The sequence below is a fragment of the Nothoprocta perdicaria genome, unplaced genomic scaffold, assembly GCF_003342845.1.
Source record: "Nothoprocta perdicaria isolate Ctin4 unplaced genomic scaffold, notPer1 scaffold_12, whole genome shotgun sequence".
Taxonomy (NCBI): domain Eukaryota; kingdom Metazoa; phylum Chordata; class Aves; order Tinamiformes; family Tinamidae; genus Nothoprocta; species Nothoprocta perdicaria.
The window spans coordinates 7491871-7507866 of record NW_020454316.1 but is presented as its reverse complement, the minus strand read 5'-3'; the positions used below and the strand labels follow the sequence as shown (position 1 = coordinate 7507866).

General features: G+C 49.4%; 1 protein-coding gene across 1 annotated transcript in view; it reads right to left on the bottom strand.

Moving 5' to 3' along the window:
- The window catches only part of SYT17 (synaptotagmin 17), a 33664-nt gene that overhangs the window by 13649 nt on the left and 4019 nt on the right, over window positions 1–15996 (bottom strand). The window contains exons 2-7 of the mRNA XM_026053956.1: window positions 14155–14251; window positions 12911–13059; window positions 8043–8191; window positions 7102–7721; window positions 1016–1136; window positions 153–308 (exon numbers count right to left, since the gene is read on the bottom strand). Of these exons, the coding sequence (XP_025909741.1) occupies window positions 153–308; window positions 1016–1136; window positions 7102–7721; window positions 8043–8191; window positions 12911–13059; window positions 14155–14251 (1292 nt within the window). The remainder of the gene's footprint in view (window positions 1–152; window positions 309–1015; window positions 1137–7101; window positions 7722–8042; window positions 8192–12910; window positions 13060–14154; window positions 14252–15996) is intronic.

Below are 15996 nucleotides of genomic sequence, written 5' to 3'. Positions count from 1 at the left end.
TTCCCTGAGGAGTCTGTTGATGGACACCCCTACTGGGCCAACTAGAGAGAAGGGCACCCAGCCACCCAGGTTCCCCTGCAGGCCCAGAGCAGCCCTTCTGCTCACCCCAGACAAACTGTGCAACATCAAGCAGAGAGCAGCGACACCTTTACCTGTAAAGACCAAGCTGGCGTTTTCCAGTTCTTCCTGTGGCACCTTGAAGCTGAAGGACTCGTTGTAGAAGGGATCGATGGTCCCTCTCATGCAGGAGGTTTTCTTGGTTTTTGTTAGCTTCAGGCCGTGAACAAGCTGGATTTTCACAAAGGGATCTGCCAAGACCACAAAGCACAGGCTCAGCTTTAGCTGCATGAGCCAATATCCTCACAAGTCTTTACTTTTCACGGAGGTTCAGTACAGCTGGGGCCGCTGCAGCAGGGTGGCATCAGGCTGGAAAATCTGGGGATGATTGGGGCTTTTAGCACAATGCAGCTCCCGGTGAGCTGCACTGGCGCGAGACAGTGTTGGGCAGCTGGATTAAAAGCACTCCCTGCCGAAGCCACACAGAGCACGATCAATGACAGTCTTGACAGAGGCCAAATATGCTGCTCGCTTTGAAAAACGCCACGGGCGGACACGGCAGCGAGCGGGGACAGGCACATGCACCGTCCGCAGGGAGCGATGGAAACGGCCAACAACACGTGGGCGGCACGGGAGAGCCGCCCGCAAGGCGCTCAGATACTGCCAATGAAACTGCTCACAGGGCACTGGTGCCCCCGGAGCCCAGCACCACTSCACTGGGCTGCCTCGGCTGCAGAAAGCATGGGAGAAGCTCCTGCTCTCGCTCTGGTTCAGCATTTTGGGCTTAAAGTCCAAGGAGGATATTAACACCATCCGTTTCTCATTACCACAACACAYATAAAACACCACACACAACAAATACCCCAAGCCTCAGGCCAACAGGGACTGAGCATGAGGAAGCCTCGACTGCTCTGCAGTGCAGGACCTGGCTGCCCAGGAGCTGCAGYGCGGCCCCTACCTGAGCCCTGGCTCATGTCCGTCTGCAGCAGCTGCTTGGCTCTGATGATGTCCACGTTGAGTCTCCCTGCGCTGGGCAGGTAGTTTAGCGACAGCAGCAGCTCTCCCAGCTCAACCTCATTCTGTGGAGAAAAGGGAAGGTGGGAGCTCAGAACAAAGCCCAGAAGGGAAGGGAAGAACAGGAAGATAAATCAAATAAATCCCATTTGTCCAAGTGCCCAAACAAAAATTTTTGGTCACACACTGAGCTGCAACAGGAACCACCTGGTGACACCTTCTATTAAGACGACACAAGAAAAACATCTCCAGACAGGAGATGRAGGGAATCCGCAGTCCATACCCCGGAGCACAGTTATGCCTCTTGCAGCTGGGAATGGCCTGGGAGCTTTGCAAAYGCTTTCCACAGCCCTCCTAACACAGGGTGAAGGAGTGGAGCACAAGGTCCTCCCCTCTGGATCCAGCCAACCCCAAATTCCAAGGACTCACATAGGGGCTGCAAAATATCCTTGCTATCAGCACAATAACCAATTACTCTGCCAAGATGTGACATGCAAACCAGTCTGCACTGCTTGTGCCTGTATCAAACCAGCAGCATTTTTAACATCTCCTCTGTCATTTTCACCTTCGCCGAGGCGTTGGCTCCACGCAGAAGCTAATTCCTAGGAACTTCAGTAGTGCAGATGAGGAATCTCTTAATGTCGTTAGCAGCTGGGAAGGGGCAATCAGACAATTTGTGCTGCAAACACCAAACCCCTGCTGCAAGCAGGAGGCAGCCCGGCGCACAGCGGGGATGAGAGACTCTTGAATTCACCTCGGATCATGGAGCGCTGGGAATCCCCATCAGGACCTGGGGCGATGCCCTGGAGTCCCTCCAGGTGACCCCAGYCAGGAGCTGAGCGCTCCCCGCATGGACAAGGCTCCTCGGAGAGGGGAGGCTGCTGCCTGGGGCTGCTCTCGGTCCCCGCTGCCAGGATGGAGAATGAGAGAGAATGAGGTGAGATCTCGTGTGGGGTCTGCATTGCAGAGAGCGGGTTGGTGCCCCTGGGACACAGGGATGCACGCAGCTTTGCAAGAGCCTTCTTGGATATTTGGGTTTAACTATGACTAAGGGGAGCTGTAACACACTGTACTTTTTCCAGGTCCTTTCATCAGGAAAACAGCATGCTGCTGGCTCTGCCTTGCACAGTTTGCTGGGAGCAGGAGGCACAGCAGAGCCCCAGACACCTCCACTCAAAGCATCATTTTAGTCACCATTATTATGCTGATGATGCTGGATCCCAGGCGCCCCTGGAAATGCAATTTCCTGTCTGATGAGGTGCCAAAGTGACACCCAGACTCCGCTTCCGAGATGCTCCCGGAGCTCTGATTAATGTTTCTTCCTTTGCTGCTCCCCTCTGCAGCTCTATCACCTACTCCGCCACTTGTCATTCGGACGCACAACCTTGGGCTCGTCTTTGATCCAGACCCTTCTGTAATTACCATTTGGGTTGAACCATGCCCAAGGAAAGGAAGTACTCCACTTCTCTGTCCTCCCTGAAACACAGCAGGGCCATCTCAGGGGAAGAAAGGTTTTTCATTAATGCTGTTTGCGCATCTTGTTTAGATCAGGGCAATTCTTTATTTACAGGCCCCCTGGACTGCTTATTTTGCATTGCTACAAGACGAGCAAAATCCCACTGCTGAAAACCTCCCCGGGTCCAGATGGGAACCAGAGCACATTACATCAGCACAGACATCTATGCAACGCATCTAATGAAGTTTCAGATTGATTTTCTTCCTCAAGGTTATCTGCAATGGTACCTCCAGGCACATTAGAAAACCGGTGGCTGAGAACAGTTTGCTCTAACAGGCTTTCCGCAATATCCTGTAAAACAGCCATTTCTGGAAGGCCGAGCTATTAAGGACCAGAACCTGAGGAAAGCACATCCACCTGGAAGAGCAATGTTAGCTGCTTGATGGATGTTGAGTACATGCATGGTTAAAGGAGTCACAAAATCCCCTCTCAGGCCTAACGAGCTCTGCACAGCCCAGACTATCTACTCCTGCCCATCTTCCTGGGGAAGCTTCCCAGCTTCCAGGGCTGAGGCCACTCCTCAGGTCTCCGATGTTTTTCACACATTCTAGGAAGAGGCTGAAGGAGTCCGAACAACACATGTTATGTTAGCAGTTGTACACGTCTGGCTCCTGCAAATACCCTGCGGGAAGGAAAGGCCTCGCTGCTCAGCTGCTGCATCCTCGATCCACATTTACCTACTGCGATGCCTCCCACAGCATTGCGGCTGCAGCAGCCCCCCGGCTCTGCCTCTTTACCAGACCTGGTGCTTTCTCTCTGCAGCAGCAGCAAGAMGGAGCTGCTGAGCGCGACCCTTCCAATGCCACGCACAGCATCATGAACACACAGAGGYAGCATGAAGCCATCATCTCCAAACCTGCAGCCTGGCATCACAGAGGCCACGGTCCCACCAGGGAACTGTGTCCGTCTCTTCCCACGTGGGAGCCCATAGGACCTCTCAGGGGCTGCAGGCCCTTCCAGGGAGCGCTGGCCTGTGACCCTTCCTCTGTCAGGGCAATGACTGCACCTCCTCAGCAAGCCCGACACTGGTGCATCCTGCTCCTCCCTCTGCAAACGGCCAGAGCATCTGGAGCTGAGCTACACCCGAGGGAGCACAGGAGGCACCAAAGTGACCGCTGGAAGCAGATGACATTCAGGAGGAGAAAGATCAGAAAAACAGCAAGAGCAAAGCTCATCAGTGCCAATTTTAACGTCCCATTAGTGAGCAGGATGCCAGCAACCCTTCAAGCAGCTGCCAAGGCTTTGGACAGGCTAGATTGCAAAAAACAGACAGGGGATGGAAACCCCCAGACACACTCACTTCCATATTAAATTTCCTGCAACTCTGTAAGAGCACAGGCCCCGCTCCCCGTTGACACAACGTTGGATCAACCACTGCCTCAGATCCCCCTGAGCAAGATCCTCTCACTTTCTCATCAATCCAAAGCTTTACATCTGTACAAGATGTGTTCCAACAACACACAGCACTGTCAAATGCTAGCCCTGATCCGCGCTCCTTGAGCGGGGCTTCTTCTTGGGGATGCACTGCATTAGCTAAGGTATAGCGCTGCCAAGGATGAATTTGGTACCTGAGATCAGTCATTACCTGCAAGGCCAGCTCCCRTATTGCTTTTCCTGCCCATGGCAAGAACCACAGCACAACAACGCGCACTGGGAGCTTGTTCCCAACATGGGAACCAAGCGTTGCAGCGAGCTGCCATAGGAAAGCTCCCTTTACCAGCACAGCACGCAGCAGTCTGAACTTACACAGACTACAGCTCCTAAAATGACCATCAGCTTACTGCACTCATAGCACATGGTCGAAGAAACAGGTCCAATGCTTATTCCCTTTGTCACAAAAATGGCAAAATCTGAAGGGAGAAAGAAAGAATTATGCTATTTTCCCACTACAACTAAGTGTTTTTTTTCTTCTACAGAATGATCTCCAAGCTCTCGTTATTGCTGGTCTAAAACATTTATTCCTGCCTACTCAAATCTGCCAAAAAAGAAATGAATCATATGTCAATAAAACTTAGGGTCTTGAACATGTGTTTCAGAATTAGTCTTTACAGAGAAATGTGCGAATCTGAGCATGGTTACAGCAAGGACTGCCAACTTCATTCATGGTAATTAAGCAACGCCACACACATTTCAGGGATATTTAAGGAGAGCAGAATGTTCCTACGGGGACCGGACAGAAGAACTACTTCAGCTACTGCACTTTAGAAACACATTAATTATCCTGGAAGAAAAAGCTTTCCACATCTACCAAGAGCAAAGAGTTTGGCAATACCTGCACTGACATTTTCTGCAAGGAACTAAGTTCTGCTGATTTCCTGGCTCTGGTTCGACACTGTATGGCAGCTCACCTGGGCCTCTTCTTTGGAAGCAATTTAAGCACTGAATGTACAATTCAAACCAAAGAAGCATTTACATACAGGTATGGCCTTTTCCCCGAAGCATGATGTATGGAACTGACACCTCAAGGGTGAGGAGAAGCCACACTGCTCACCCGTCCTGGGAAGCTCTAGCATGATGCCTGACATGCTGGGCACAGCCTGGTGCATCAGACTKGTTATATCCAGCTTAAGTGTTGGGTTGTTAGTACAAGCAATCGTTTAGGTGATAACAGAGAGGTTCTGCTGCAGGTCGTGTTGTGCCGGCACCCATCAGCTGTGGTGGGTGGAACTGGACCGTGGCCTCAGTCTGGAGGACCCCCTTGCATCCCCGCCATGGATCRCACGCAGAGCTCGCCCGCGTGCCCTGTCTTGCAGCCGGGCTCCCTGGTGCCAGGCTAGTCTCATCATGCACCGGCTCCAGGCTGGCGGCAGCTCTGCCCCTCTGCTCAGGGCCTCTGTGGGACAAGGGCTCAGCTGCCCTCATCAAGCACCAGTTCACGTGCAGCATTTTCCAGGCGGATGCAGGGAGTGCAGAACAGACATTCCCCTCCCCGAGTGTACTCACGGCTTTCGCTGCTCTGGTACCAGCCTTGCCCTTCCCTCTCTCGCTGCCTCTCCTTGCAGCTCCTGCCGTCTGCATTCATCTCCCATACCCCTCCAGCTCAACATGCTTCTCTCTARGTGCCAGCAAAGCCCACACGTTTTGTGCCTTTTGCCTTTACACAGCTCATCCATGCCTCAGTTTTCCTCTCTTGCTTATTACTGCTTTTCTGAGTACCTGTCTCAGCCTTTTCCTCAGTCTGATCTCTGTCCCCAGAGGCAGAGGGTGCCATCAACGGCTGCAAATTGTCACCGTGGCCCTGAATTCAACCTGTGCAGGCTGATGATCAGAAAGGCACCGCCACGGGCTTGCATCGCTCCCAAGAGCCCCAGGACACCTTATGCAAAATACATTTCTACCATATGTACTTCTTTTTTTTTCCTTCCCAGTCTATCATGATCTCACAAGCCAAAAAACACATTTTATTCTAACAAGAATAATGTTTATCCCTGAAATAACCAAGAGTGTAAGAAAAAAGAATTCTTTTTTCTATGACAAATCTGTCATTCCAAAGGCAAAAGAATGCCCAAGTGAACTGTGAAGTGCCAGTTCAGCACTTTGATTCAGCAAAGGCTTCCAGAGCTTGGAAACTGCAAACACATGGTTGAGAGAGCCAGGGAAAGGCAGCTCTGTTGTGCCAGCCTTGCACAGCACTCGGATCCTTAGCGGGGAACTTTAAGGTGAGYCAAGCTCCTGATTTGTGTTTTTAGTGCGTCCTAGAGCTCAGACTGTCCTTGCTGGAGAGGTGGTGATATGGACCAGGACCTGTTCCCTAAAATGATGTGGAATCACTCAGTCCCTCTCCACCCCATACCAGACAACATTCAAGTCTAGTCCAAAATGCTTGCGTTTATGCTACATGCCATTTAGGCCAGATACAAAATATATGGAAAGTTTAATTACCTTCAGGGACATGATGAAAATAAATCTACCACTACCTTGACATTTTTTTACTCATGGATTATGCCATAAGACTGCATATGTACAAAATATCTGCAGCATCCAATATTTCTCAAAGGGGATTGGTGCCCCGGTACTTTCTTGCAGCAAGCTGTTGCTGAATTGCTGCCAGGGGTCCTTCTCCAGGCCCCAGAGCACAGCTCCATTAATAAACACAGCAGTGACCCTGAYAGTGTCTCCCCAGGGCCTGGGTACAAACACAGGTGACTTCACAGAAAGAATCTCCTAGAATCTCTACAGTTGGACTCGATGGTCTCAAAGGTCTTTTCCAACCATAACAACTCCATGATTCTATAAAAGCTGCAGATTGCCAAAGGGTCTTTTTTTCTCATTAGGATTGACCTAGGATCTTTTGCCATGGACTCTCCGTTGGCCATTAAAGCACACAACCACTCCACCCTCCCTGCAGTAATACAGTTTTAAGACAAGTTATAGGCTCCATATTATTTCAACCCAGCAGATGCTGTATGAAATACATGATAATGACTATGTACCAACTGCATCAACTGCCAATGAGCAAAAGGACCACACAAAAAGAGCAAGCAAAAATTGCAGAATCATATAAATCCCATTACCTGWGAACTAGGAACAAGGGCTTTCCACCAGTGTCCGCCTTTCACAAGGTCTACATCGCTCAAGGGCATCGACACTTTGCCAATAACACAGTGGCGTGAGAATTTGTCAAAATCCACTACTGTTAAAAGCAGAGTTCTTCTTTGGGCTTCTAAAAAGGGGATTTCAAATGTGTACCTCTCTTCAAACACTGGATTCTGGGTTTTGCGTTTCACTCCCGTCTGCTTGGAGTTCTTCTGGTCTGGAAGGAGGCAGACCTTCACRTAAGGGTTGGAATGAGCCATGTCTTGCCTTGAACCATCGTAAGAAATGGGAGGAGGCAGATCTTTAGCCTCAATGACTCGGACTATTAGGTAATTATGCAACAGATCATATTGAGTGCTAAAATGTAGCATGCCCAGCTGATACTTTGATAAGATTTCCTCATCCGTCAAGGAGTCCATATCATCGCTGTTTGAATCAAGAGAGTACAGTCTTGGTTCAAATTTTSTAAAATAGTCATCTGGGGTATAGGTTTTTCGCAGGATAGTTGGCTGCACTATTTCTTTTTTAGCTCCTATAATTCCAAATTCAATAGGTTTAATGTCAATTAGGGGAGAGCTTGGCCTCCTGGACTCTAAACCTAAACAAGAGAAAGGTACAAACAGGACTGTTAGAGACTCAGCTCAAGGCATGACACCGCAAACAAGAATTAGTAGCATCCYTAGTGACACCCAAGGGCAGCCTCAGCTTCACTTTTGCCCCTGCAGCCACTTCCACGTGCAATCCCCATGCACATGCTTTGGCACAAAGAGCAGGGCTGTCCTCGTCCCGACACAACAGGATCGGATTTTAACCAGCATGCCCCCAACTTCGCTTGACTCCCTGTCTAAAGGGCGAAGGAGCAGGCAATCCACTGTCRTTTCCCACCACAGCTACATTAACATTGGCAGGGCGGCCTTACTTGAAATGCGCCTTGTGAGGCTGTACGTGGAGCGCGATGTGTCTGAGGACGACCGCCGTCTGTCAGTGGACGCGTCCTGGAGAGCGGGAGGCAACTCGCTCATCGTGTTATCGGAGTCTCCATCCTTGTCCTCGTTCTGGTTGCTTATCCTGTCGCAATGAGACACCTTTGGGTGATGCGATACAACCCAGCAAAAAAGACACTACAGAATAAAAAATGTCTGGTGATATTCTGGACCTAACTCGGGGGCATGTTGTGGAGGAGCAGGGTATCTGCTTCACATCTGCTCAGCAAGGAGRAGGACAAGGAACCGCTGTCAGAGCTCTGCAGAAGTGAGATGCTCTACCCGCCTGCCTGGCTTCACATGCCTATTGCCATCAGAGCGTGACACGGGCCATGGGGACACACGTGACCCAAATCCCAATCAGATGAGCTATATTCATCTCAAAGTAAAAAGAATTAGCTTCCTGCTCTAAATTCATGGTCACACTTGGAAGCATGGCAATCACGAGGAAAGAACCAGCATGGAAAAGCACCGTGCTCAGCCATCCCACACTGCCACGCTCATCTCGCACACAAAATACTCCTTTCCAAATACATTACTGAGGTTTCCAAGCTTGATCCTATAAATATGAATTATTAACAGCTTTTTATTCACATATCTTTTAAAGAACTCCTGTCTGCTTTTTATATACTTGTATAAACCAGAAGAGGCTCCTCGAGCAACAGTAATTCTCCTGCCTTGGGTTCTCTGCCGGGAGGGGGTCAGGATCTGGCAGGATCYAGATAACAAAAGAGGTTTGAGTGAGAAGTCTCTGAGAAGACTCAGGAGCCACCAGAGAACAAGACTGATGATAAAAGAGTCCACAGTGAGTGGCTGATAGAAGTCTGCTAGTGGAAATGAAATCAAGCAATATGACCTGACACCTACTGCATCAAGTTAAAATAAGCCTTTTAGTTAAACCAGGAGACAGAGTAGCCAGAAAAATAGCAGCAGACCACAAGGAAAGCCTCAGCACAAAATGAGCAAGCAAACAGGAATATTGTTTGAGTTTTGCTCCTGATTCACTCTTTCTGTGCTTATGGGTAGATTGGCTATAAATGAACTACRGTGAATCATTTGCTTTACTAATCAAAAACTAAAATACAGCAAGAAAAATATTCTGCAAAAAAAGCAGCAAACTAACAGGAAAGGCCCCCAACTATAAAATGTATTTAAATTTAATTTCTTACCCCAATCTACCCTGCTGTCCCCACATGTCAAATCTAGATCCAAAGCATATGCAAATGTCACCAACCTTGAGTCACACAACTCTCTCAGAATAAAAACAAAAATCTATTTAATATCAAATCAGACACACGTTAAAAAAGGCCACAAAATATTTGAATAACTTTGCAGCCTATTAAGGGGAGTTCAAATCAGGCAGTTTGACATAAAATCAGTCCCAGGAACACAGATCTTTCTCTGGCTTAAACGCAGGTCTCCACAATCACAGGTAGCATTTGCAGGTACTTGTGGTTGAGAGGCAAATGCAAAGACTGAGGAAAAGGCAGGGTGTAGAGCAAATCAAGAAGAAAAGCATGAAGAATGTTCTACAGTGGGTAAACGTAACAGTGAGCTAATAACATACAGATGACCTTCAGTAAGGAAATTGCTACTGAGCCACAATAATTTCTCCTCAAATAAACTTTGGCTCTGTTTAAAGTATCTGTTTCTCTTTAATCACAACCTTTGGGAAGAGAAGTTGAGTTCAGATTTCAATTTAATCTCACAGAATGTGGACCATTTATCTTTGACTTTTTTTTTTTAATGTAGAATATTTCATAGTACACAGGGCAATGCACACCCTCGTTCCCAGCTGATTGCTGCAGGACTAGGATACAAGCAGGGCTCATGAAATCACAACGAAAAGCTGCCATGCCTCCAGGTCAGCACTATTAGATTCACTTTAGCACGGAAATCTTTTTCTAAATTGCCACTGGAGGCTACTGTAAGAAATTGAGAGTAAGAAAAATTAAGTCTCCCAAGGGAAAGGGCTTAAACTTGCAGCTTTAAAGCTCCCTCCTGAATTTCCAGGACACCATGTATCTCAGAGTTGCCAAAGACAAAACCTACATGCAAAAATAAAAAGTTCAAAAAAAAAAAAAGAAAAAAAAAAAAAGAAAGAAAGAAAAGGACAGATTATTAAACACAAGGATTCAATGTTCACGAGCAGGCAAATGAAGACCATAAAATCAATTTTTCACTGGAGAAAGGGTGGGGAGGAAGAAACCTGCACTCCAAATTATATCAGTCAGTGTCCCGGGAGCACAAAGAAATGGCAAGATTGAAAGATCTTAGTTGAAAAGCTAGATCTATTTTTAAAATACGTTCAGGTTGTGWGAAGGAAATACAATAAATTGATTTGTTCTCAAATACGGTGCATGTATCTAAATGCAGAACATGGTTTTGTTAAATCCATCTTCTGTTTTAAGGGCTTCTACTGTATCTAAAAGCTTTTGTTGCCAGGAAAAAGAAAAAAAAAAAAAGGAAAAACAAACAAAAAAATCAATTAGCATAAACAGACCTGTGAGCACTTTAAAACATACCCATTAAATAACTTATTTTGAAACCAATTCCCAACCTCTACTCTGCTCATGCACTTAGCTCCAAACATTCTGTTTCTTTCCCCAAAAAGCTCCTATGTTAATTTAAAAGTGTAATACAAACATAATCCACATCTGAATTGTGCATCAAYAGAGGCTGCCTGCAACCATTTCCACCTCAAACACGTGCAAGCAGCCTGGCCTTCCTAGGATCAGTCAGCGTAAGGCTACACTTTTCCATAGATGGGTTTCTCATTTTTCCCCTCAAACACATCCCTCTTCCCACCTCTGTTCTCCTTACCTCTCCATCCTACTTATTTCTTACTCTTTCTCCAGTCACCCTAGAAACTTAAGACACCCTCAGCCTTCCCTGACACTGCCCAAGTCAAGCCCTGCTAGAGGACAGGGGCAGCAGTCTCGTTACATGAGCAGGGGCCACTCTGCCCTTCCAGCCAAGGGGTTAGCAGAGGGGCTCGGAGGTCACRGGTTTTACACCAGTGCCAGAGCAGACGGGGACATCCAGACCGATGCTCCAAGCACAGCTGTGTGTCCCCCTCATGTCCTTGGTCACCGCCTTGGGTGTCACCTGCAGGCACCCAGKGCAACACAGGGCGCCGACTGCACCCAAGTTGAACGGGAAGAAGAGCAATGTGGATGGGCACAAGAAACCAGGCAGGAACTAAGAGCAGCAAGGAGGGAGATGTCGTGGAAGAACTGGGCTTTCCTCAGAGCTCAACATTTTCTGCGCATGGTTGTTCCGAGAAATTAACAGAAGAGGCTTTCAGATGGAGCAAGGCTGTGGGAAAACAATATAGGCTGGAGAGAGCACTTCATGAGTCCAAAGGTCTCCATACTCCCTGCCTGTAGCAAAGTCCAGCTCTTCTGCAGAGCCACCACCTGGCTTTAAAGCCACAAGAGGAACAGAGAGACATCTTCAATGTTTGCAATGCCCCATAAGCCATGCAAGAGGATCCAACTGCCCAAAAGCTATGTAGAAAATGTCCTGGCACCCCATGTGAGGGGATATGATGTGCCCTCTGCTCCTGAGCTCGCATGGGAAATGCTAAAGGGGCAAAAGGGCATCCTCTCACAGCAAGCCTAGCTGCTTATGCCCAGCATGCAGTTGTTTCTGCGGCAATCCTTCCATGCCCAATACTGCTACCTCACCATTATGCTCTCTTGTGCGCAATGCTTTCCTAGTTAGCATTGATTTTGCTTCCATTTCCCATTAATTGCAGGTGAATCCATCTCTGGGCATAGATCAGACTCTTAAAACTGCTGCTCCACATTTAAAAACCACTCTAACACATCTTTAACATTTCTATTCTTTATTTTTCCGTATTAATTAGCGCACTATTCTTTAATGATACAAAAGATTACACGGACAAGACCAAATGGGCAATTTATTTCRTTAAAATAAGGACTTGCAAGAGGACATAAAATTAACTGAGCGCCTTTGCTGCTTGGGTGCCCCCACTGCAGCATCCTGTGACGCATGTCCCACGCCACAGGCTCCGAGCACCCCAGGAGACCAGGCACCTCCACCAGGTGCTCTGCTCCCAGGCAGGGGAGCACGGCCAGCTGCCCAACCAGCCCCTGAAGGACAGCAGACCTCTGCTCTCTTCCTGCCCGCATTATCTCCTCCACTGGGCTGCACCTCTGCTTTGGTTTCCCAAACGGGGCAGAAAATGGGGAAGATCTCACTGACTTTCTCTGGAATATGTTTGCAAGAACACTACTAATCAAAGATAAAACCTGTGTGTTACCGCTGTTCTTGTTTATGTTTATGATTCAAGGCGGAATCCTGGAAAGCACAAGGATGATTCAGGAGATCAAGTCTTGCTCAACGAAACTTTTGATGAATTTTCTCCCTCAGCACACAGAAGCCCTTCACCTTGCTGCACGATAATCACCTGGACGCCAGGACGAGTTCTTCCACTCTTAAGAAGTTCCCCAAACCACCTTGCCARCATTGCAGCTAAGCTAACAGACTCTGAAAGAATGGGCCATTTGAGGAGGAAACGGGACTTAAYATAAGAAGCATTGTCCCCTTTAACCCAGCCAAACCAACCACCAGCTCGCTGTGCGAGGTGAAACTCCATGCTTGGAGAGATGCCCACTGCCCTCTGAGTCAGGAGGGCCGGAGCTGATGCACCCTGCCACTGCATTCCCACCCTTGGCAAGAGGTTCCTCCTGCGGCTCCCGAGTGTCCCAGCACCGTCCCACGGCCACCCCCGGGGCGGCCGAGCGACCTTGCTCTTCGGGGACGCAGCTGAACTTACAGCCAGGCGGGAGTCTGGGCAGGAAAAGGTCCCAGGATTTCCACTTCATCTTCACTGGTCTGACAACAGCTACAGTCGAAACACTTCTGACAACAATTCCTACAAGTCCAGCGGCACAGCAAGAGATCCGAGATCCTAGCGAGTAGACCCTGAAGCCGTTGGAAATCAAAGCACAAGATTACAACCGGTCGGTAGCCGGTGAGGAATAACATTCACAGGTATTTACGTGTGTTTTCTCACGGCACAACACTAAGGACTGCATTTATCCCCTCTCTAAGAACAGGCGAGCGCTGTGCTGCGGCTCAGCCCACCTCTCCAGCACTGYGGTAAATAAGCACTCGCTGCAGGGATTGCCCCGTTACTGCAACGTCTTATTGGGGATGTCAGCAAGGGGGCGATTTTTACAAAACACTGTGGTGTAACACACAGGGCGGGAGTGGGAAGTTACTACTCTTAATACTTATACTCTAATGCACATCAGCAAACTAACAGATTGGCAAACACAGGACAGGAGTTAAAAGCAGGCGAGTGAAAGCTCTGCTTTAGTTATACGAGGTCGTGTTTAACTTGAAAAAAATCCTCAGCACAGCAACACAAATACATCTTGCCCCAGTAGGTGCATCAGCACGTAACATTAGTAGAAACAACACATGTAGAGCATTGCAGGCCCAAAGATTTGTCACAAAACAGATGAGCAAAGGCAAAATATCCCCACGCCTCCCCCTCCACTGCGATGGTTCACGAGATGTAGAGCCTCACGTGCTTCTTTTAAAGTTACTTGAGCCAGAAAAGCTCCATCTCTTTGGCTCCACGTGGCACTCCTGTTGCCTGCGACACAGCGGCTCCGCTTTGGCACACATGTCTACGTGAGCAGACACACCCGTATTGCCCATCCACCCTGAGGGACACACTGCTGCACTGCTTCCCTAATATTCCATGGGAAAAGCATGCTTATGGATGAAGGAGCTGCATCTTTCTCTGCTGCCTTTTGCTCTGAGGTTGAAATGGACTGTTAACATTTCTTTTTATTCCCACAAAACGTGGTCTTTCCATGAACAAAAGGAGAACATTTTGGGGAAGAAAAAAAGAAAAGAAAAAAAAAAGAGAGAAAGAAAGAAACCACCAAGGCCGATTGAGGAGCACAGCCTGCATGGAGGACCTGAGCAAAGAGGCAGCAGGCAGGAGACGATCCCCTGAGGAGGCAGCGCGAGACCGAGCGCGAGTGAATCATCAGATTAACTCACCTCGTTTATTGGCTCCAACTGTCCTTTTAGACATCCAAGATGAAGCAAAAGGGAACAAAATGAAAAAGGCAAGAACAGGTTAGCAGGGCTCAAATAACTTTAAATTTTCTGCCCAGCACGCCCTAGCCTGGGCAAGCTTCAGTTTCTGGTCAGCTACCACCTGCAACAGCAAGAGCGATGGGAGCTCTCGCAAACCAGCACCAGCTGCTCTCCCTCCGTCCCTTCCCCACTGAGCTCCTCCTGCTCCTCCTTCCAGCAAGGAAATGAGATCCCCAAACCCACCCTGAATTACAGGACAGACCTGCAACACCCCAGGACTTATCCCCCTGCCTGCAGCCCCTTGCTAACCCCCGTATCACTCGTGACCACTTTCCCATTTTCTAAATAACCCAGCTTGGACTGCAGCAGCTATTTGCTGCTGACAGCAAACCACATCCCTCCCAGTTGCACTCCACAGCAGAAAGAGCTCTCATCCAGATTCAGCACATAAAAACATAGTTTTGACCCTGAAACATAAAGGCAAAGCTTCCAGGAACAGGARGCACAGGTTTAGAGCGATCTCCATTTTGTACAGGTCCCTTGAGGTCACTGGGCATCTTCAGCTTCACCCTCAGACTGGGATTAAAACAAACAAACAAACAAAAACCCACACACATAGAAGTTATTTGCTCAATAGTGGAGTCACCCACTCCAATCCTGCACTGCAGACTCTTCCCTAAAGCAGCAGAGAAAAACCTACATCGAAAGAAGTTATCAGAAACAAGCGCTTTGATGCCAGAGCCGTCCCTGGAGGAGGCAGGCGCTCAACTTCTCCCTAGCTGAGCACTCAGCAGCATCCCGGACACCTGCTGAAACCTCCCTCCTAGCTCTCGCTCCCGCTGCTCTCCAGGAGTTTCCTAGTTGTCCTAGCTACTTTTCCATAAAACAGAATCCTAAAATACAAAGGAAAAAAAAAAGACCCCACATGGAAAAATCTGAGCATCCAGCTTCATGCTCATAGCACAGGCAACTGCCACCTGTTACAAATAAGCTTCGATGTAGGATTTACTCCTCAGAATATTCCTAAGGACAATATTTTAGACCCCAAACTCTCTCTCCAGCTTCTCAGACATGGGGGTTCGGTGAAAGGGCCACCTCCAAAGCAAGGAGCCAGGAAGGCTGCAGCACAGTGTGACGAGACAGTGACAAGACACTTGTGCACCGGCTGTTTAAGAAAACCCAAATGTTTAAAGGGTTTTCTTATTCCTTATTAACACCCAGTAGCAGCCAGAGCAGCAGCGGTTTCTCCAGACCGCAAGGGGACCGTTCAAACCGCCAGAGTCCCCGAAGCCGCTGGCCTGGCGCTGCAGCCCAGCCGTGGCACGTGTGGGGAGCAGGGCACGGGGTGGCATCTCCCCGCGGCGCCTCGCGAGCCCCRGTGCAGGTCACGGCCACGCTCACGGCCAGCACCATCTACGTGAAGGTGCCCGTGGCGCAGTCCCCGAGCCCCCCGACACCTCCACGGCCCCGCGGACACCTCGGCCAGGGCTGGTGGCCAAGGTGACACGAGCCGCGCGTGACTCCCAAGGGCAGCGGCCGCGGGACCGCCGCGTTCCCGTGGCGCCCCCACGGGGCTGCCCGGCTGGGACCCCCACCCACGTGCCGACCCGCGCCCACCACGCTGCAAAAACGCCCCCCCGGGGCTCGGCTCCCCAAGTAACGTGAGCGTTGGAGGGCGCTGCCAGGCGGGGACCCCGCGGTGCCGCGTCCCCCTCCCCAGCGCGTTCCGTCCCTGCTGCCGCGTCCCCCCTCCCCGGGCCAGGCCGGGCCGGGCCGCCCCCCGACGGCAGCGCCGCCGCCCCC